We start from the raw sequence: 23,691 nt of genomic DNA on the forward strand, positions 1-23,691 counted from the left end.
TCAATTTTTGAAAGAAACCAAGAGATTGCTTATGCATAACATACAGAATAAAACAGTGCTTTGATTGCGTAAGTCATTCTTAGAAAACGAAATGGGTTCACTATTATATGCACTTCTGGCACCGGAACCCGAGAACCGGAATAATAAAAGTCAGTTCGTACGGCCACCAACTAACATGACATACAAACTCTACTAGTACGCACTCTAAATTACGATTTAAACGTTTGTTGTTTCCGCAAATATTTTAAGTGACGTTGTACAATATTGAACACACTTTACCCTATAATTCGGGAACCGGATGAATTTCAGGAAATCCGTATGGGACCGGAAGACCTTTCATTTGAATCTAAGTTTTTGAAAATCGGTCAAACCATCGCTGAGAAAAGTAAGTGAGATCTATTTTGGTATATATGACCACTATTTCCGGTACTTCCGGAACCGAATATAGGGAACCAGGATAGCCGGAATCGGTTTGTTTAGTTGCCTACTGATAATGACTATCGATTTTTGTAGTTTGGAAACAGGCTTAGAATTTTTTTTACGTTTTTTGTTTCGCCGGTTTATATGACGGTGTACAATATTGAACACACTTTACCCTATAATTCCGGAACCGGAAGTCGGATCCGGATGAAATTCAGGAATTCCGTATGAGACCACGAGACCTTATATTTTAATCTAAGTTTGTAGAAATCGGTCAAACCATCGCTGAGAAAAGTAAGTGAGATCTATTTTGGTATATATGACCACTATTTCCGGTACTTCCGGAACCGGATATCGGGAACCAGGACAGCCGGAATCGGTTTATTGAGTTGCCTACTAATAATAACTATCGATTTGTGTAGTTTGTAGACCACATTAGAATTTTTTTTACGTTTTTTGTTTCGCCGGTTTAGGCGACGGTGTACAATATTGAGCACACTTTACCCTATAATTTCGGAATCGGAAGTCGGATCCGGATGAAATTCAGGAATTCCATATGGGACCACGACACCTTTCATTTGAATCTAAGTTTGTAGAAATCGGTCAAACCATCGCTGAGAAAAGTAAGTGAAATCTATTTTGGTATATATAACCACTATTTCCGGTACTTCCGGAACCGGATATCGGGAACCAGGATAGCCGGAATCGGTTTGTTTAGTTGCCTACTGATAATGACTATCGATTTGTTTTTTTTAGACCAGTTTAGAATTTTTTTTACGTTTTTTGTTTCGCCGCTTTAAGTGACGGTGTACAATATTGAACACACTTTACCCTATAATTCCGGAACCGGAAGTCGGATCCGGATGAAATTCAGGAATTCCGTATGGGACCACGAGACCTTATATTTTAATCTAAGTTTGTCAAAATCGGTCAAACCATCGCAGAGAAAAGTAAGTGTGATCCGTTTTGGTATATATGACCACTATTTCCGGTACTTTCGGAACCGGATATCGGGAACCAGGATAGCCGGAATCGGTTTGTTTAGTTGCCTACTGATAATGACTATCGATTTGTTTTTTTAGACCAGTTTAGAAATTTTTTTACGTTTTTTGTTTCGCCGCTTTAAGTGACGGTGTACAATATTGAACACACTTTACCCTATAATTCCGGAACCGGAAGTCGGATCCGGATGAAATTCAGGAATTCCGTATAGGACCACGACACCTTTCATTTGAATCTAAGCTTGTAGAAATCGGTCAAACCATCGCTGAGAAAAGTAAGTGAGATCTATTTTGGTATATATGACCACTATTTCCGGTACTTCCGGAACCGGATATCGGGAACCAGGATAGCCGGAATCGGTTTGTTTAGTTGCCTACTGATAATGACTATCGATTTGTTTTTTTTAGACCAGTTTAGAAATTTTTTTACGTTTTTCGTTTCGCCGCTTTAAGTGACGGTGTACAATATTGAACACACTTTACCCTATAATTCCGAAACCGGAAGTCGGATCCGGATGAAATTCAGGAATTCCGTATGGGACCATGAGACCTTATATTTTAATCTAAGTTTGTAGAAATCGGTCAAACCATCGCTGAGAAAAGTAAGTGAGATCTATTTTGGTATATATGACCACTATTTCCGGTACTTCCGGAACCGGATATCGGGAACCAGGATAGCCGGAATCGGTTTGTTTAGTTGCCTACTGATAATGACTATCGATTTGTTTTTTTTAGACCAGTTTAGAAATTTTTTCACGTTTTTTGTTTCGCCGCTTTAAGTGACGGTGTACAATATTGAACACACTTTACCCTATAATTCCGGAACCGGAAGTCGGATCCGGATGAAATTCAGGAATTCCGTATGAGACCACGAGACCTTATATTTTAATCTAAGTTTGTCAAAATCGGTCAAACCATCGCAGAGAAAAGTAAGTGTGATCCGTTTTGGTATATATGACCACTATTTCCGGTACTTTCGGAACCGGATATCGGGAACCAGGATAGCCGGAATCGGTTTGTTTAGTTGCCTACTGATAATAACTATTGATTTGTGTAGTTTTGAGACCAGTTTAGAAATTTTTTTACGTTTTTTGTTTCGCCGCTTTAAGTGACGGTGTACAATATTGAACACACTTTACCCTATAATTCCGGAACCGGAAGTCGGATCCGGATGAAATTCAGGAATTCTATATGGGACTGGAAGACCTTTCATTTGAATCTAAGTTTGTGGAAATCGGTCAAAGCAGAGAAAAGTAAGTGAAATCTATTTTGGTATATATGACCACTATTTCCGGTACTTCCGGAACCGGATACCGGGAACCAGGATAGCCGAAATCGGTTTGTTTAGTTGCCTATTGCTAATGACTATCGATTTGTGTAGTTTTGAGACCAGTTTAGAAATTTGTTTACGTATTTTGTTTCGCCGGTTTAAGTGACGGTGTACAATATTGAACACACTTTACCCTATAACTCCGGAACCGGAAGTCGGATCCGAATGAAATTCAGGAATTCTGTATGGGACCACGAGACCTTTCATTTGAATTTAAGTTTGTGGAAATCGGTCAAACCATCGCTGAGAAAAGTAAGTGAGATCTATTTTGGTATATATGACCACTATTTCCGGTACTTCCGGAACCGGATACCGGGAACCAGGATAGCCGGAATCGGTTTGTTTAGTTGCCTACTGATAATGACTATCGATTTGTGTAGTTATGAGACCAGTTTAGAAATTTTTCTACGTGTTTTGTTTCGCCGGTTTAAGTGACGGTGTACAATATTGAACACACTTTACCCTATAAATCCGGAACTGGAAGTCGAATCCGGATGAAATTCAGGAATTCTGTATGAGACCACGAGACCTTTCATTTGAATCTAAGTTTGTGGAAATCGGTCAAACCATCGCTGAGAAAAGTAAGTGGGATCTATTTTGGTATATATGACCACTATTTCCGGTACTTCCGGAACCGGATACCGGGAACCAGGATAGCCGGAATCGGTTTGTTTAGTTGCCTACTGATAATGACTATCGATTTGTGTAGTTTTGAGACCAGTTTAGAAATTTTTTTACGTGTTTTGTTTCGCCGGTTTAAGTGACGGTGTACAATATTGAACACACTTTACCCTATAAATCCGGAACTGGAAGTCGAATCCGGATGAAATTCAGGAATTCTGTATGACACCACGAGACCTTTCATTTGAATCTAAGTTTGTCAAAATCGGTCAAACCATCGCTGAGAAAAGTAAGTGGGATCTATTTTGGTATATATGACCACTATTTCCGGTACTTCCGGAACCGGATACCGGGAACCAGGATAGCCGGAATCGGTTTGTTTAGTTGCCTATTGATAATGACTATCGATTTGTGTAGTTTTGAGACCAGTTTAGAAATTTTTTTACGTGTTTTGTTTCGCCGGTTTAAGTGACGGTGTACAATATTGAACACACTTTACCCTATAATTCCTGAACCGGAAGTCGGATCGGGATGAAATTCAGGAATTCCGTATGAGACCACGAGACCTTTCATTTGAATCTAAGTTTGTCAAAATCGGTTCAGCCATCTCCGAGAAATCCTAGTGAGATTATTTGACACATACACACACACATACATATACACACAGACATTGCTCAGCTCGATGAACTGAGTCGAATGGTATATGACACTTGGACCTCCGGGCCGATTTTCACTAGTCGGTTTTTCAAGTGATTGCATAACCTTTCTATATGAGAAAGGCAAAACATATTTTATGTCTACGATACTAATCAAATTTTCTTCATAGTTTTACAATCAGTTTGGCAATCTTTGGGATCTTATCAAAAGAAAGAGAAGATTTACTGTTCAAGAAAACAACAGAAAATTAAATTTACCGTAGCGATGGAAATCGGTCAAATAACCAGTGATTCTGTTGACACCTTTTTTCTGTTGATCGATATATCTCCGAAAATATTCTACGTAATGACTCCAAAATATTTTAAATATTGTTTAAATGTATTCATAAAAGATATAAAATACAATTATTTTTCAACGGTTTTTCGAAAAAATAGGCTTAAAAAACGAGCGTGCGACGGTGAAATATTTGATGGAAATTGTAGTGTCATCTGAAAACAAATTCGAAAGATAAAAGTGAATATTTATTCATTCATTGCAAATTCTCCTTTGATTTTTTAAGAACTTCCTTAGGCTCTCCGTCGAATTCCGTGAGGTTTCACTATCATTACAATCATTACTTGCTCTTACGGCCTTCTGAAAAATAAGCAAGGCGTATAAGCAAGTGACTTTTTGATCACATCACAATAATCGAAAGAGAGAGTGATTAAAGAGAAACTGTCACTTGCTTATACGCTCTTTTGAAAAATTACCCGAGAATTTTCAGTTCAGCAACGTCACACGCAGAGAAATTGAATATGTTTAAAATAACAAAACAGTTTTGTTTCAAGAAATATTTTGTTAAAAATAACAAATATGTCACTTGCGCGTTCCTGTCTATTTCTTGACAAACAATTTCATGGTAAATTTAACTTTCAAAATATGTTTAAAATGAACTGGCTTCAGATAAAGGTAATATCAAATAAAAATATCACACGCAGAGAAATTGAATATGTTTAAAATAACAAAACAGTTTTGTTTCAAGAAATATTTTGTTAAAAATAACAAATATGTCACTTGCGCGTTCCTGTCTATTTCTTGACAAACAATTTCATGGTAAATTTAACTTTCAAAATATGTTTAAAATGAACTGGCTTCAGATAAAGGTAATATCAAATAAAAATTAATTTGTATTTGGTAATATTATTAGTTCTTTGACTTTATAAACTTGGCAGTTGAAATGAATGATAAGATTCAAACCTAAAATAATTAGTATTTAAATATACGGTTTTGTTTGTTAAAATCATACATTTTTGTTTGTCATTATTCTTAAAATGAGATTTCTTTCAAACTAATTTTCAAGGTCATTTTTTAAACTAATTTTATTTCGATTTTCATCCATTTTTAAAATGTTGATTGCTTTCAATAACAGTTGGGCCCTTTTGCTGTGGAACGATCAAATTTTTCACATGCTTCAATCAATGATCCGGTGCTCCATTAATTTGGTCAAGATAGAATTCCTGCATCAAATATTTTCTGTAATAAACGTGCTATGTAATGTAATGCAAGCTTAATAATATTTTGAATTATCCATACATACACTTAAACTGTTAATAAACCCCAAGGAATCGGAAGAAACACTTAAATTTTCCTTCTAAAACACGTGCAAACTTTTTTGATTATCCACGGGAGAAAAATTCTCTGGTTTATAAGAAACAAAACTGCAGCAGCAAAATTTACTTTTGACGTGAATTCGTCTTATTTTCTAAGCGCGCCGTTTCAAAATTAGCCCTGTGTTAGAAATAGTTGTTAATCGTGATTATCTCTTGTTGTACTCTATGTAACAACATCGCTACTAATAAACCGATGACATGACAAGCGATCGCCTCGGTTGACAATTCAATGCATACCTATATGGTAAATGAATCGCAAGTTCCGTATTGTCAGTCACCATCCCAGAGTCGTAAATCGAGTTTAAATCAACTGCTGTTAGCTAAAGTTAAACTTTGGTGACTTCATCAAGATTTTTTTCAAGTACCAATTAGGTGCCAATATATCAACCCTTCAGGAACGTGCTCACGTGTTGCATGTATTCCGCGTATTGCTTATGCGCATAGCTCTGTTCGCAGTGGGCGTCCTAGCAACGGTTAGAGTACGATTCTAAATAAAGTTGCCAAGAAGCCCAGGTGTATTAAGTTTTTTATTTATAAAATTAGCATTATGTCGCAAATGAGCCACTTAAAATCTACGACTGGTTTCGATGATGGTAAATCGGATAGATCGGACAAGTCGGATGAAAACTTTGTATTTGATTCATCGGAAGACGAAGAAATTACGATGATTTTTGGTTTCAAGGAGGATGAGGCACGTCAGAGATTGATCAGTTTTCCAAAATCAACCCGTATGGTCATCAGTCCAGACTTGCAGGCTGAGATTGGAATGGAAGTTGGCCAAACGATTAGCGCAGAACATCCCTGGAAGCAAATTAAAAAAGAAGTTCTTGAAGATCATATGCCGGACAAGTCTAAAGAACAACAACTGCTAAAAGAAAAACTGAAGGATATGGATTCAGGAAAGTTAATTTTAATGGGTTATTCGCCACAACTCTCATCAGAAGATGACATTTTTGTAATCTTCATCGATGACCGTGAAACAAAAGAAGCTAGTGAATTAATTAAGCGCATTGAAATGCTCGAAAGACACAAAGCTCGCGGAATTATGAAAAAACGTCCGAAAAAATGGAAGGATATGGGAAGTCATGAGATGGTAAATATTCTCCACATTTGTGTATAGACTGTATAATATGATTAAAATATTGGAATGGACAGTTTGTAATAGCTATTTCTGAAAATTGCATTGACTCAAAGAATATGACTTGAATTGGTTCACTCAATTTTAGCACTTTTCACCTGTTTTATGCTATTTGCATAAAAAATGGAATGAAGAAATCACACCAAACAAGAGAATATTTTCATATGCCAATCGATTCATCTGAACGAATTGAGAAAATATATGAGTGTTGCGTGTGTCTGCGTGTATGACACAGAACAAAGACATGGTTTACTTCTTTAGCTATGCAAAGATTTATTTCGAAGTTTGACCTTGCATTTGGTTTACAATGTTTTTTTATTTTTTATTTTTAAACTAAGATACATTATGATAATACTACGATTAACGGATATATCGATATATACGTGCAGGGGATTTCTCCACTATACCCCAATAATGGGGATTCTACTCAATGAAATGGTTTGAAACAAGACTAGATACAATTTTAATTTAACTGATTCTGAGTACTTGAAGTATTGAATACAGTATCCTTTAGCATTGCATTTTTAACAAGGTTCGTTCTTGGCAACATAATGGGATGTTATCTAGGTATACTGGAAACATGTTCGTATCCCGAGCTTAAGGTGATGACCAATACATTTTTAAAAATGTTTTAACTACAATTGCTGAAAAAAAATTCATTTTACTCAAACATGAGCACAATGCATATGCATATTCACTAGAACTTTTGTACATTCTGCTGCTATTCTTCCTGACCACAATTTTTAATGGACGATGTTTTGTTGCACTCAAAATTAACATAAAAATTCGTTTATTCTAGCATATAGTCAAAAATTATTAATATTAACTTAGTTATATTGTACAATATTACAATAATGTAAGGAGCGGGTAGAGTCGAACACTTTTGAAAAGTGATTTATTTTTTCTTTGTATTTTCTTATAGTAAAATATTTTAAGAATTTTTCGTCAAATTTTCAAGCCTATCTGTAAAAAAATATTCCAGAAGCTATGGGTTTTAACTTTGCTTATCTCATACTGCGAAGAGGGAAAAGCTCGGCGCACAAGCCCAATAATTCTGTTCCGATTGACTTGAAAACTTGACAAAACATTTTTGAAATGTTTTATTATACAAAAATATAAAGTATGATTTTTTGAAAGTTCTAGACCATACCTTCCTCCTAAAAAAAGGTGTTGTTTCCTTCGATTTTATAGTCAATGGATTTAAAAGCGTTTTTCTCGAAAGTATCGAAAGTTTTCATCGTCATCATCGTGTCCATCGTCATTTAAAAACTGCTTCACAATCATTTTCTAATTTTGGTCACCTTTTCTACATATAAAATACCCAACCTCAACGTTCTCTTTTCCTTTTTTTTACTTTGGGGAGGTTTAAAAGCCTCAAAATGGCGGACTTTTACATGAAATATCGCAGATCATTCCCCTTTTGATTGATCCATTGATGGTTTCAGCAGAAGCTATCATGAAAATATCAATATAAAATTATTCTATATCACCACTATTATCATATTTACAGGTTCAATGTTTTATCCCTGTCAAACGAAATAACGTAGTCAATCTAGAAACACAAAGTATATTTCCGGTTAAAAGATGCAGCTATAACTTCACCCATCGCTACGTCAACGACGCTCGTGACGGATATGTCGAATTGTTACCAGGTAAAAAGTGTTTCGAGAGCGTTCAACGCAAGCAAGTGGATTTCTCTATACAAACCGGTCCCCGTAAAATTGACCGGCTTCAACAAACAGACCCAACGTTTCCAACAAACGCTTGGTCTCAGTATCTCTATGAAATCCCCGAAGAGGAAAGAGAGGCGGAAAACAACACCTTGATTGCTGTAGACGACAGTAAACAGTTGCCGGAAGCGAACAGTTATGTCCAAGAGTTATTTGATACACTTGAGTTCAATCAAATCGATATGTATAGAAACGATTATCCTTTCATTTCGAAGAAGAAAGTTCATAAATACCAAACACCAGTATTGCAAGAATATTTCTGTTTCGCTAATCGTTCGAAGTGCGCCAATCGATATGTATCAGCCCTTGATTGGCATCCTAAGATATCGGGCATTTTTGTAGCAGCTTATAATTTTGAAACTGTTGCAACTATTGTAGGTTTAGAAAACAGAAATATTGAACCGGTTGATCCTATCAATAGAATTGTTTTTGAAAAATGCCCTGTATTAATGTGGGGCTTTGATGACACACTTACTCAAAAATTAGAGTTAAGATCAAACCGTGAGGTATGTTCGATTTCCTTTTGTCCCTATGATGGTGATTTACTGCTGGGAGGCCTTACTAATGGGCAATTGATAATTTGGGATTTGAAAGGCCAATTAGACCGTGTCGAAAAGATTGATGATGTATCACCAAAGCAGCTAGCATATCGTAAGGAAATCAGGAAGCTAATGGGATGGACAACTTATGAAAACGTCGATCGCACTGTAGAACCGGTAGCTATCAGTGCTCTTGATAAATCACCTCGAAGACAAATAACTGTGATTAAATGGTTACCACGAAATTACTATTGCGCCACCACAGGACAAATTCGTTCTCATGCCGAGAAGTTGCATCGTTTCATATTAACGGCATCGATAGACGGTTCCATTTGTTTCTGGGATCTGGATTTTACCGTTCCATCTGTAAAGAAAGTTGCACAGACATCTAAAACAGTTACAGATAGCGATGTTTCACCTTATCAATGTTTGGATAACGTATTTTATCCGATATTTCGGCTAAAATGTGACACTCCGATCACGTCATTGTCTATCGATGAAGCACTATATAAACTTATTCCGATGCCGCCTGACCACAGAACAAGTGACATTGTTACCAGAGTTGTGCACCAAACCGAACCAACAGCTATTGAATATAACATGAAAATGGTGATTGGTAGTCTAATGGGTGAAATCATTCATGGCAGCTGGGAAGGACATGATTTTGATCAAGGGGCGGCAACCAACGAAGAAAGCTTAAAGTCTAATGGAAAATATGGGTCCATCCACGATGGGCCGATCCTCTCTATTGACCGAAATCCGTTCTGCAAAGATATATTCCTTAGCATCGGTGGTCATGTACTTGCACTATGGAGTGAAAATTGCATCACCTCGGCTATTTTTTGGAGGAAGAAAAAGGCGCGAGTGACTGCGGGAAGGTGGAGTTTGGATCGACCTTCAGTATTTTTCATCATAGATAGTAATGGTGATTTGGAAATTTGGGATACAATTGGTGAGTTGAACGAGTGTGTGCCTTGATAGCTTTTTATCACAAAAAATATTATTTTCTTACAGTGAGGATCGATGCACCATGTTTAAGATTAAGTCTTGGTGGACATATTTTGACATATCTATCTCAACACAAATTGTCAGCTTCAAAGAAATACCTAGCTGTAGCGGATTACAACAGTAACATAAGAATTTTTTCAATACCAGCCAGCTTTTCGGAACCCATTCCAAATGAGAATACGGTAATTCAGTCAGTTTAATTTAAAATATTAGAAAGATGCATTCAGTTTAGACACAGATAACAGATATATAGGCTCGAACAATTTTTTTAAAAAAAATTGTAAATTTTAAATTTGCTGTATGTTGCAAATAAGGAGCTCAATACTGTCATCTACTTGGTTTTTCGCCTCGATCTTCAAAACGTTCCACTTCGTTCCGGGACGATAACAAAATTTACTTACCTATTACACTATTTTTTTTAACTATACCGATTGGAACACTTCTCACACGATTTACACAAGTGTATACCACGCATTTTATTACCTTACCTAATCACACCCGTATTGGTGGAGAGCATCAACTGTGAAACAATTGAATTTGTTTGATAATTCAAATACAATACCAAAATGTAACCTACAATTTTATGGTGAACACACCGACTCAGATACAATGAAGGACCTTGTCACGTTGTTCAATGTCTGCAAATCTATTTATTATAGCAACGAATCATGTAGGTTAACCTGAATTCAATTGTATGTAATTTATTGTAATTTACTTACAATTTAATAACTCATTACATAACTCATTAACTCAATAACTGCATTAGCTTCAAATAGTTTTTGACTTTTTTCTTATACCACATCCACGTTGCTCACTTTGCTAATATTAGAGATTTATCATGATGATTGATTTACCGAGTTGTTGTACGTTACTGGTAATGGAGCAGTTAAGAGGGACATCACATTAGACTCCAAGATGTCTATAACCGCTAGTCTAGTATAATCCGTTTACGTCTGGGTCCAGGCATGTCAAACTCTACCATTCCAATACCGTTTCCAGCACGCGTCCTCTTATCTATTAATTTCTTACCGTGCTGTTCGCCACCAAGACAATTTACCAACAATTTGAATCAGCGTGTTATTACGGTCAAGTATCCTTTCACCCTCTACTCTCAGTATTCTTCGAAGATATGCTGAGCAAGCTTCTAGCTACTACGAAGCGTCTTACGTCAATCTATCTGTGTCGTTACAAGAATTTTGACTCCGTTCTAGTTTCCTAGCAGGAAGTGAACCGAAGTCAAAGCTTCTTGATCAGCGCATTACAACGGGATATACGTAAGTGATCTACAGTTTACAATAGATTCGAGATGCATCTAAAGCGAATCCAACTGCAACCTTATGTTAATAGACTTTATGAACCGCTCTCACGCTTCTTCCATGTGAGGCGTACGGAAAGGAATGAATTTCCAACACGTTTGAGCACTAGTAAATGTCAGCGCTAAAGCGTAATTTCTAAGTTCTCTTTCCTTCTTCAGTATGCTACTTGCGTGTTCCGTTATTTGTATGTATCTCTCGTCGAGCGATGAAACGCCGTACCAGATTCACTGTGAATGATCTCGATGTGAACTGCACGGATTGTGAGACAGGTGAATAATTCTTGCCGACTTTCACGAGCACTGGTTCAAAATAGTCGAGCCCGACAAAGGAACATGGGTGAACGTCTGTCATTTGAATCTATAGCGTTTTTCATTAAAAACACTGGTGGCGTGGATTGCTCTGGTTTTGTACTTTGGAGCAGAAAAGGCAATGAAACATCGTCAAAAAATTGCACTTCTACTCAAAAGTGCAAAACCAGAGCAATCCACGCCACCAGTGTTTTTCAATGAAAAACGGCATAAGTTTGTGGAAAGTGAAAGTGAAAAGTGAGTGAGATCGATTTTGGAATATATGACCACTATTCCCGGTGCTTCCGGAACAGAAGACCTTAAACCAAGATAGCCAGAATCGGTTTGTTTAGTTGCCCACTGATAATGGCTACCGATTGGTGTAATTTTGAGGCCAATTTAGAAAAGAATTTACGGTTTTTGTTTTGTCGCTTTAAGTGTACAATATCTAACACACTTTACTCTATAACTCCAGAGCCGGAAGTCGGATCTGGATGAAGCTCAGGAGTTCCGCATGACCTTTCATTTGAATATAATGTCGTTTTCGCTTGATGCCAAACCTAACCCAGTTTCCACCCTAACTGCTGTCAAACCGTTTGTTTGAAGCTAGTTTCGAACCTAGCTTTAACGTTGTTGTGCTGAAAATCGAGTCAGTTTCGAACCTGGTTGTTATATCAGGTTTGCTTAAACCCCCGTTGTTAAGTGCGAAATCAACACAGTTTCACGAAAAGTGTTTGTTTGATGAAACTACCCTGGATCAGTTTCAGTTTTCTCAATCGAAAACGACATAAGTTTGTTAAAATCGGTTCAGTCATCTCCGAGAAAACCTAGTGAGATTATTTGAAACATACACACATAATGGTACATGACACTTTCTATATGTCAATTTTTCAAGTGATTGCATAACCTTTCTATATGAGAAAGGCAAAAAACTGTTTTAATCCACCTTGTGGTGCAAAGATGCCTTTTTCATATCAGTCATACTATTATATATAATTTCTTCTTTCGACCCTTGAAAGAATAAACGGAATCGGTTTGTTTGATCGTCTACTGATAATGACTACCGATTGGAATAGTTTTGATATCGATTTAGAATTTTTTTACGTTTCTTGTTGTATGACGGTATAAAATTTTTAATACACTTTACCATTTGATTCAATGCACCCCTTGCATTTATTTTTACAATTTTTTGCCCATTTTACCCCATATTTCCCTAACCGGAAGTCGGATCCAAATAATATTCAGGAATTTTGTATAGGACTTCCTTTTATTTGAATAAAAGTTTGTGAAAATCTGTCCAGCCATCTCCGTGAAAAGTTTGTGCAAAAAACGTAACATACACACACACACACATGCACATAGACATTTTGCGTACCCAACTAACTGAGTCGAATGATATATGACACGCGGTCTTCCGGGCCTCGGTTCAAAAATCGGTTTGCAAAGTGATTGCATAACCTTTCTATGTGAGAAAGGCAAAGAGATGTGGTGATTGAAAATCTAAATATTTCTAAATATTCCGTGCCCTGTTATATTGAAAGAAGTTTCGCCGTCAACTTCTTTTAACCAGTGTATCATAAAAAACATGTTCGTGCTCTTTTTGCAACATAGTTTGAATTTGGTCGTATCAGAACTAGCTACGGATTGCTAATTGGTTGATAATGGTAGAAGTAACGATTTCATCAATTTTAATAGCCATAATCAGACGATTCGGAAAGGTCAAGGCGAACACTTCCGATTCCTCATATATAATCATATAAATTGCATATCCGACAAACCGCACTCTTTTAAAATTCCACTTATAGAACCTGGAAGTTTTTCTGGTACATAAGGAAAATGACCATAAAATATTGAAAAAAAACTTCCAACTTAACATCTTAGAAGTAGGCATGCACGTCATAATAAAAAAACAGGTTAAGCGTGCCTCAGCAATATATAGATGTTTGGAGTTTCATTGACAATTATATGTTTGTTAAAAGAAAACGAAATGTTCACAACCTCCTACAGAAAACGGAAAAGTTTATTATTGAAATTGATTTAGTAATCATGCAATAAATAAAACAATGACACAGGGGGACGGGTATATCGTGATGAGTAAGTCGATGACTATGACGCAGCACGCTCGATTCCCAACCCCGCACATAGGGTTTATAAGTTTATCTGGTTCGAAGAGGCAAAAGACCTTAAGGTTAAAACCTCTATAATCCAAACAAAACAAACAGAACAATGACAAATGCATTGGTCTAGGATTACCTTTAACCGCCAAGTTAAGCGCTAATTTTTAACACACCAATTGTTCGAATCCTACAAGGTCGTCAAAACGAAATAGAACTAAGTGGTCACTTGAACGAAGACAACTGGGTGATATCACCTTCTGCGATAGTAGCAGAATGATAGGGTGCCAATTGGTTTGCATGTAATAACTCAACTGCGATAATTGTTGAAATTCCTTGAAATAGGTCAAGTATTTCGACTTGACGTTCTACTGCTGAAGTGTATTTAAACCCTTTAATGTGGTTTTAAATAGGTTTTAATTCTTCCAGACTTTTTGTCAACTTGTTTTTTATATAAAAAAGCCGGAAACATTTCTTGCAATATTCATAGATCAGCATTTTTCATCTTATCCTTAAATTATTATTATTATTTATAAGAGGTCTACGTATAAAACAGAATAAGTCTAAAAAGTACGAGTAACAATCTGGATATTAATGATCTTTCTATTCTTATTATTAGTGTTTTACGTAGGAACGTCCATATGAAAATTATTCACATGTGTGCAATATCATACTGTGTCCCAAATGTGTAATAGGCTGGTTCCTAAGACTAAAGGTTTGGGTACGGTTGGTAAGAAATAGGACTTTGGATGCAAATTGGAGTATTGTTATGTTCGGAAAATGTTATTTGTTTATAATACATGTAGAAATAACTTCATGCCGTTTCCTTACAGATGGCGTAATTTAATTTTCGTTCCAGTGATTTACCTTTCTTTATATGCGTTGGAAAGCTGCAAACATGCAGTTTCAGTATCAGTATGTGTCATTTAGCTGAAGCGTAAACAACAATACTTTATTATCATAAAATCATCGAGTTTTGTGGTTAATAAAGCGTTTTTAAGTGTCGAAAGAGGTTTGCGCTGTTTATAAGTGGTAATTTTGTTTTGGAAAACGAAAAACTATCCGGAGTTCCATCAAAGTTTGAAGATGATGAATTTGAGGAATTCCTCGATCACTTGCGAATCACTCTAAATTACTTAACCAGCCAATTGTGAACGTTTAAAGTCACTAGGAATGATTCGAAAGGTAGGCAAATGGGCGCCTCATAATATGAAGTCAAGAAACATCGAACTCTGTTTATTCACGTACATACAACTACTTCAACAGTACAAAAGAAAATGTTTATTTGATGCAAAATGATGTGGTGATAAAAAGTGGATCCCTTAAGATCCAAAACGTCGGGAAACATACATATACCCCGGCCATGCATCATCATCGACGGCCGTTCAGAAAATTCATGGCCTGAAGGTTATGCTCTGTATATAGACTCGTGGATTGTGGCCAAATCCGTGGTAAAGGGTATCCGTGAATCGCCAGAAAGATGAAAAAATAAGTGGCTAGCGATGGACATTGAATATTGAATTGTAATCATATTTTGTCAATAAAGTTTGAAATTTCGATAAACCGCGGGACACAATTTACTCTGTGTACGATATGGAAACATCTTTTTTTATAAACCATACCAGAGAGTAAGGCTTGGAATATGTTAAACACACACACACATTATAATGGGACTCATGTTGAAACCCACAAACCTGAATGAAAATCAGGGGCTATAGATCGGTTACCTTTTTTTGTTGTTGTTTGTATAAGCACATGCTAAACGTTGAGGAGGGAGAGGGGACGGACAATATTTCTTTACTCCACGTGCTCAATATCCTAGATACACCATAGATGGAAACTATAGGGCTAATTATCAGATTTAAGATAACTAGAAACTAGTGCAAATATAAACTCACACACATACAGAAACATTCAACATTAACAGTAGAATTTTGTAATGATTTCCTAAGTTTCATGAATCCTTTTTTCCGTTATTTTCATATTGCAGAAATTCGAAAAATTCATTCAGCACGAACTTTCTCGTAAGGAAGCACAAGAATCATGGATACAATCCTATTACGAAGCACACAAAGAAACTATTGAAATACAAACCAAAGCTAAACGCGAAGCAAAAGAACTGGCGGAACGTATGGAAATTGAAAACAAGGAACATGCTGAGTTTCTGAAACGCCAAGCCGTCGAAGAAGCTAAGAAAAAGGCCAAGATGGATTCAGAAAAACGTATCGATCTTGCAAAACGATCAGAGGCACAATGGAGACAAAAAAATTATAAACGTCTGTTGCACAGTATGATGGCAAGAAGAAATATCAGCCCTGGGCAGTTGGCGAAGCAAATGCGTCCAGAGAAAGAGATTAGAAAATACAATGAAGAAAAACGCGCTGCTATAATTGAGGATTTTGCACGAATCGAAGATGACTACAACGAGATAAAGGCACAGCTTATACCAACAGATAAAGTTTCAGTTAGTAGAAGTGAGCAACTAAAGGGATGCATTTCACGATACGAAAAAGAAATATTGGATTATCAACGCGTGGAAAACGAAGCTAAACAAATTTTGCAAAATTTTGAGCTCCCTACAACAGCAAGTTTTTCCGATATTTTAGCTCGAGGACGTCAGAGAAGAGAAATCATCAATCACGAGTTAGGTGCCAACATTGAACATATAGAAAGCTATGCACGTAAAAAAATGCAACGAGAATTAGAAGTCAACGATGCAAACGGTGAAACACAGAGCACAACAACTCTTGATACGCTACAGCGGGCTCGCGTAGTTACTTTTATTGATGATATTCCAGAGGAAATACGTAGGCGGATGACTCAAGATCAAGAACTTGGATCGGCTCGCAAAAATACGCCCGTCGATGAAGAATAACCAATGGCGCGAAAAAACTAAATAGATCATTTCATTAATGTATGTAATTGCATCAATATTTCACTAATATAAATACAAATATAGATTTTTATTAACTAGGTTACAAGATCCCAAAACTGAACTTACTATAGGGGAGACCGGAAAAATACGTTCTCCAACTGTTTCTTTCAAAGTATTCATTCAAATTCCGAATAATTGTTTATAAGTGCGCCCTAATTCGTAGACGAAACCACAAAAACAACCGAAATGGTTTATGTCGTGTCAAGAACTTTATAAATAAAAGTAGACTGTTTTAAGTCTCAACATCAAAATATTACAATCTGGAAAAATCCAAAACTAAATCCCTTATGGTTTTCTGTCATAACTTTGAACTATAATCGCCCTTATTCTGAATAACGTCGTATCGTTTTTTCTCTCGTATTTCATTCGTATTCCCCATAACGCTAGCAAATTCCTGGAAGTTTTCATACATGTTTCCAGTTCATAAAAAAGGAGACAAAAAAGACATCGACAACTACCGTGGAATTACGTCGCTCAGTGCTATTCCAAAGCTTTTCGAAATGGTGGTACTTGATTCTATATTCAACCATTGTAAATGGTTTATTGCAGAAACACAACATGGGTTTATGCCGAAACGGTCCACGACTACCAATCTCTTGACCTTCACGACGTTTGTGACGAATGCTATATCCTGCGGTTTACAAACTGATGTTATCTACACGGACCTTTCCGCTGCCTTTGACAAAATTAACCACGCCATTACTGTTGCTAAGTTAGACAGATTGGGATTTGGTTCTAACATGCTGCGTTGGTTTTCCTCATACCTTAATAATCGCCGATTAGCAATCAAGATAAATGACGCTGTATCCAAAGAGTTCATCGCTTCTTCTGGGATTTCACAAGGCAGCCATCTCGGACCTCTGATCTTCCTCCTGTATTTTAACGATGTGAATCTTTCTCTAAATTGTCCACGTTTATCTTTCGCTGATGATCTCAAGCTATTCCAAATAGTTCGAAGTAACGAGGATGCTGTTTTCCTCCAACACCAACTTGAAATTTTTTCAAAGTGGTGTGAGGTAAATCGAATGGCTTTGAACATTGATAAATGTTCAATCATCACGTTCACACGCAAAAAAAATCCTTTAAGATACAACTACTGCCTTGATGAAGTAGTGATCAACAGAACCACGTGTGTTAAGGATCTCGGTGTAATTCTAGACGAGCAATTGTCTTTCAAGCAGCATATCAACTTTATTGTAGCAAAGGCATCTCGTAGTTTAGGATTTGTAATGAGAATAGCAAAACATTTCACAGACATTTACTGCTTAAAGTCTCTATATTGCTCACTCATTCGTACAACGCTCGAGTACTGCTCTACGATATGGAACCCATATTACCTTAACGGCTCCTACCGAATAGAATCAATACAGCGCAGATTCGTCCGTTTTGCTCTTCGACAGCTACCTTGGAATAACCCCAACGAGTTGCCTAGCTACGAAAGCCGTGGATTATTGATTGGACTCGACACCCTTGGCATTCGACGTAATTTGTCCCGTGCTATGTTGATCGCCGACATGTTGAACAACAAAATAGACTGCCCTGCACTCCTCAGCGAAATTTCTTTAAATGTACGCAGTAGAGCTCTTCGGAATAACGTCTTTCTTCGATTGCCTCTTAGCCGTACGAATTATGGATATAACGGTGCTATTATTGGTCTACAGCGAACTTTCAATGGATTATCTGCCGGATTCGATTTTCACATTACGCGTAGCAGAATTCAAACAAATTTTTTAAACATACTTAGAAATAGGAATAGTTTTTAATCATTGGGACTACACATTGTCTGTTGATTACATGTAAATGAATAAATAAATAAATAAAAAAAAAAAAAATCAAAGGTAGCTATGATTCGATCGAACCACATTCGATCGAAAAATCAATACGTCGTTATTCAGAATAAGGGCGAATAACTCAGTAATTTGCCGAGGGGAATGACAGTAATTTAATTCCTAATTACCAATTAAAAATTTACTCCGCTTCGCATTGCTTGAGGCTCATATGTGTCATTTTCCCTCACTTAATGAGAATATGAAAAGTAAGCTTCGCTTTTTAGATCACCGTGGGTATACCATCAATTTATCTAGATTTTACAAGAATATTCATGAATAATTTGCTTGTGTTGCATAGTTACTGCTATGACAACACATACAACAATATCGTTGATGACAAGCGGTGAAATAAATTCATGTTCGAAAGAATTGAATACGTGCAAGAAGACTGAATTTGTAAGTAATAAATGTAATGAGTGAATAGAATGCATAATAAATAAGGAAATATATTTCCAGCTTCAAGCTGCTGGAAAATGAGGAACATGAAGAGACCGTCTACAACGGATACGAAATATGCCCGGAGGCTGGAACGGAATTTATTGTGAAAGACTCGTGTAATGTGAAGCCGAACAATATTTTTAAAATTCAAAACCGCAACGGGAAGGTTGTACATTTAAAAAAATCTACATTTGTATGGATGATTTCGAATCAAACCGAACGTTGCTCGACAGACAGAATTTATCGTTTTCAATCACAAGAGAAAGCAAGTTTGTCGATACAAAGATTTGGAAATGATGTTCTGAATAATATAGTTATAGGAGAATGGATTTTAGTGAGAGAAGATAGTTTAAAAGTTTGTAAAGTATATGGTTTCAAATACATGACAGGGAAGAATAAGAACTACTCTCTGGATAGTGCGCCAATTAATGTACCAACGGGTGCAATAAGACGTGGTATCATTATTATTGGTTCATATTTTGACATTTTTTATTTTGATAACGAATTTTTATTGGAGATTTCGGATCAAAGTAGCAAAATTCAGATAGACATCGATAGGTATATAACACATTTAGAAAAGCCATCCATTTTTAATAGCTTATTAGTTTATGATTGCAATTCAGCAAAGTACATTAATAAATTTGTTAGTAATAAGAAATATTTCGATTAGCAACATCATATAAATTAAAATTAACTGCGTTATAATGAAAAAAAAATATATGATATGTTCTGTCCGATAAATAGTTTCTCTTATATATATATATATATATATATATATATATATATATATATATATATATATATATATATATATATATATATATATATATATATATATATATATTTATATTTATATATATATATATATATATATATATATATATATATATATATATATATATATATATATATATATATATATATATATAAATATATATAAATAAATATATATATATATATATATATATATATATATATATATATATCTGAATCTTGTGAGGTCTCAAGATACTCATGATCGAAAACCTAATCGGTTCAAGCTGGTAACCATCTGGGAAAATTATTCGCGCTTTGAATTACCATCATCAATTATCGGTTGAATATGACCAATTATTTATAAACAACCATACTAGTCAGAATAGCTTGTTTTTATCATAAATTGTTGTTGTTAATTTCACATTTAATTGGCAGAAAGATATGTTTGTACATAAAAAATATTAAATTAGACAAATTATACTCTGTTACTGAACTGTCAATCATTTCTTTTAGCTGCTACTGATGTGTGCTACTAACAAGTAGATGCATGTGGATATGTCGTCTCTTGTTTGCAATAACAAAGAATAAAAAGCATTTCGAAGAATTTCGACGTTATAGTAGTCCTTTGAAGTGAATTTCTCGTTGCCAGACTAACTTCTACTTCGAAATCAGAATTAATTCAATACTGTCATCCCCCTCGTAATTTGCTCATGTATTGATATACTTTAACAACCAATCGATTTAGAATAAAAAAACATGTTCGGCAACGTCATTTCAGTTATCCAATAGCATACCATTAAAAAATTGGGTTGAATCGACCTATGTTATCAAGAACCAATCACAACATGTCATAATGATACCATCCACTTGATTACTCTAGCACGGTGAATGGTTTCGATCGTTGTTTCACACCTCGCATTTCATTCAGTAGCAGTTTTGCTTCGGTTGGTGAGGGGAGGATCACTCCGTTCTGCACAGTATGAACCTTCGTACAAAACGGTATCTATAATCATATGCTCTGCAACAATTTACAGTTCAGTCGGTGGCTGCCTGCGAGTGAAACAGGGGACGACGAAATGGAAAACTACATCTATTCGCTCGCTGGATAGTAGCTGTTGTACTGTGTGCGGTGTGTGGATGCTATTCCCGTTTATTTTTACAATGTGTAATGCATTTACGCACAGAGTGTGGGACTCTCCACAGGACTACTACTGTACAATTAAGACTACGCACTAAAACACTTTGGATCTTCAACCCTACCTCCCCGGAACTACCGGGGTATTATTCCGAGGTAGAAGGCTATCGGTGCTCAAAGCACCCTTTCCGGCCTTATGCATCGCCATGGATGTCTGCATCGTTCTCTTTTACTTTTGGACTTTTTAGCTCTCAGCTTTGAGCCACTCGCTTTACTTCGCAGGGGATCGACCAGGGGGATGTCGAGGTCGGTCCGACGATTCCGGTTGGAGCATGACCTCCCGTTCGCTGGCGCCTCGACGACCCAGGGCTGGTCTACGTCACGAACTACTCGGCTGATCCCTGATGATGTATCTAATCTACACCGACGGAAAAGTTCCCCGAGAATGGAAGTTTCCCCGGGGCCGGTTCTAGACTACGCCGACGGAGAGCTCCCCAACGAAAGAGTTTCTTCCGACACCAAATATCGTATTTCGCCACAGGGGGTACTCGAACGAGTGCCGATGGCGGTCTTGTGAATCGTGTTGGACCTTGGCTTCCAGTTCACTGGCGCCCCGTCAACTCAACTTCAATGCTCTGAGTTCTACTCGGCTGGTCCCCGGCGAAGGATCTAATCTACACCGACGGAGAGTTCCCCGGCGAAGGAAGTTCTCCCGACACTGACTTTTCATGTTATGCCACCGGGACACTCGAAGGAGTGCCGAGGTCGATCTGGTGATTCCGGTTGAAGCATAACATCCGGTTCACTGGCACCCTGACGACTCGACTTCGGTATTATGGCTTCAACCAGGCTAGTCCCCGACGAAGGATCTAATATACACCGGAGAAAAATTCCCCGACGATGGAAGTTCTCCCGTAGCTGTCGCTCCCGATACCTGTGAACGGATCGATCAGCGAAAGCCTGGCTCACTTCAGTGATTCCGGTTGAAGGATGTCTTCCGATTCACTGACGCCAGACAATCCATACCGGAGCTACGTCGCAATCTACTCGTCTAATCCCCGGCGAAGGATCTAGACTACACCGATGGAGAGTTCCCCGCTTCCCCGAGCCGACACTTGTTCGCTGATCCCTCTTTAACGGACGCCGGTTGCAGCTGCCTGTTGTTCTGCGCTCCAATTCCGCAGCAAGATGCCCGCGATCTGTGAGGTCGCGGTCGCCACTGTTCCTGTTCACTTTCAATAATCACTCAGACTATCAGAAATAAAACGCTTCAAAAGATTCAGAATGAAATTGTTAGTTTTAATAAAAATAGCCTCCCAGGTTTAGTATAAATAAAGGGTGATTTTCTTGCTGGTATCTTTTTGGCAACACTGTTTTTGATAGAACACGCGTGAATCGTGTAGTTATTCAATAATGAGTAAGATCTCACTCATCTACAGAAAAAGTGGAACAACTCTAATTTAGAATAAGTCTTTAGTTACTCAAATTCGATTTCTTCCACTGGAAGGGTTTGGGTAAAATCTATTAATTTACTGAGTAATGTAATTTATACATGTGCCAAAAATAGTCAAATGCCAAATTTTGAGTGAAATTTTATTCCTCATATACCAGATTTGCGTAAAAATTGCTTCTGAGTGTATTGTATTAAAATTTCAAGTAATTGACACGCAATACCTAAAATAACCCTACTGTGTTTATTTATTATTCCGATAGCCAGTGGCGTCTCGTCCTCATGTGTAACTCGTGCACTGCACAACTGGTCAAATAGGCTCTGTGAGAACTTGTATGCACACATTCAGGAGAGGCTTCAGTGGCTTATGCTTATGGTAGTTGAAAACAAATTGCTGTCTCAGTTGCAACGTCGAAACGGTTCTGATATCATACCATATAAGCAGTGCACAACCCGTCAATTTTGTCACGAGACGCCACTACCGATAACAATTGATTTATAGCGACATCATATCAAGTGGCGGTCGTTTGGAGTAGTGTATCAATCGCACATTGACATACGTGTTAGTAATGCTCAGGCATCAATCAGATACTTATTCCTAATAAATGACATTTGGGCACATTCGTTTACATTCTGAAGCACAATACGGAGCTCTCTTGGACACAATATCTGCGTCGATTGTACAACCAAGAGCACAGATTATCATTTCGGTTTTTGCAGACACAGTTTTGTGTTAAGCGACTCACCCTTGAAATGCGTGATCTCACTAGTAAAAAGTAAAAGCTGTTGCTACAAATGATTAGACTGATCTTGCGAATAGTAACATAAATACGAGTTCTTGCGTTAAACTCAAATTTAGTGTAAGAGTTACTCATTATCATTGATGGTAACTACTTAATTTTTTATGTTTCCATGTATCATTTGAAAATAAGTAACTAGTACTCAAACTCTGAGTAACTTTTACTAAGCGTGCAGTTTGGTCTATAATGTAATCATGAATCGTTGTTTGGTCTATAATTTAATCATGAATGAGCGCTAGCAAAGTTGGAGGAAGATTAACTTTTTATCGAAACCAGACCAGCCAGAAGCATTGCAAGAGCTACCAATGCATCCCAAAAGAGTTACTGTTTGGTGCCGGTGGCATTATTCGTGAAATACCGGCCGATATGTTAAGAACATGTGCCAAAATTATACATTGCGCATAGGCCATCTAAAACGGAGTCGCGACCAATATTTGCAAGAAATCGTCTTCAAACATTAAATTATATTGAACATTGAAGATTTCATCGATTTTCTCAAATCTTTTGTGTATTTTGACCTTTCTCATATAGAAAAGCT

The 23,691-nt window shown here is 36.9% G+C and overlaps 1 protein-coding gene across 1 annotated transcript; it reads left to right on the forward strand.

Annotated features, from left to right (window-relative positions):
- Positions 1–6,209: 6,209 nt before the first annotated feature.
- Positions 6,210–16,894, forward strand: LOC131425165 (dynein axonemal intermediate chain 3). Its single transcript, XM_058586810.1, has 5 exons — positions 6,210–6,771; positions 8,327–10,037; positions 10,100–10,275; positions 15,801–16,724; positions 16,785–16,894. Exons 1-4 carry the CDS (start codon positions 6,226–6,228, stop codon positions 16,683–16,685), a joined length of 3,318 nt encoding a protein of 1,105 aa, XP_058442793.1. The 5' UTR covers positions 6,210–6,225; the 3' UTR covers positions 16,686–16,724; positions 16,785–16,894.
- The last annotated feature ends 6,797 nt before the right edge of the window (positions 16,895–23,691 follow it).

This window comes from Malaya genurostris, chromosome 1 (assembly GCF_030247185.1).
Source record: "Malaya genurostris strain Urasoe2022 chromosome 1, Malgen_1.1, whole genome shotgun sequence".
Taxonomy (NCBI): Eukaryota; Metazoa; Arthropoda; class Insecta; order Diptera; family Culicidae; genus Malaya; species Malaya genurostris.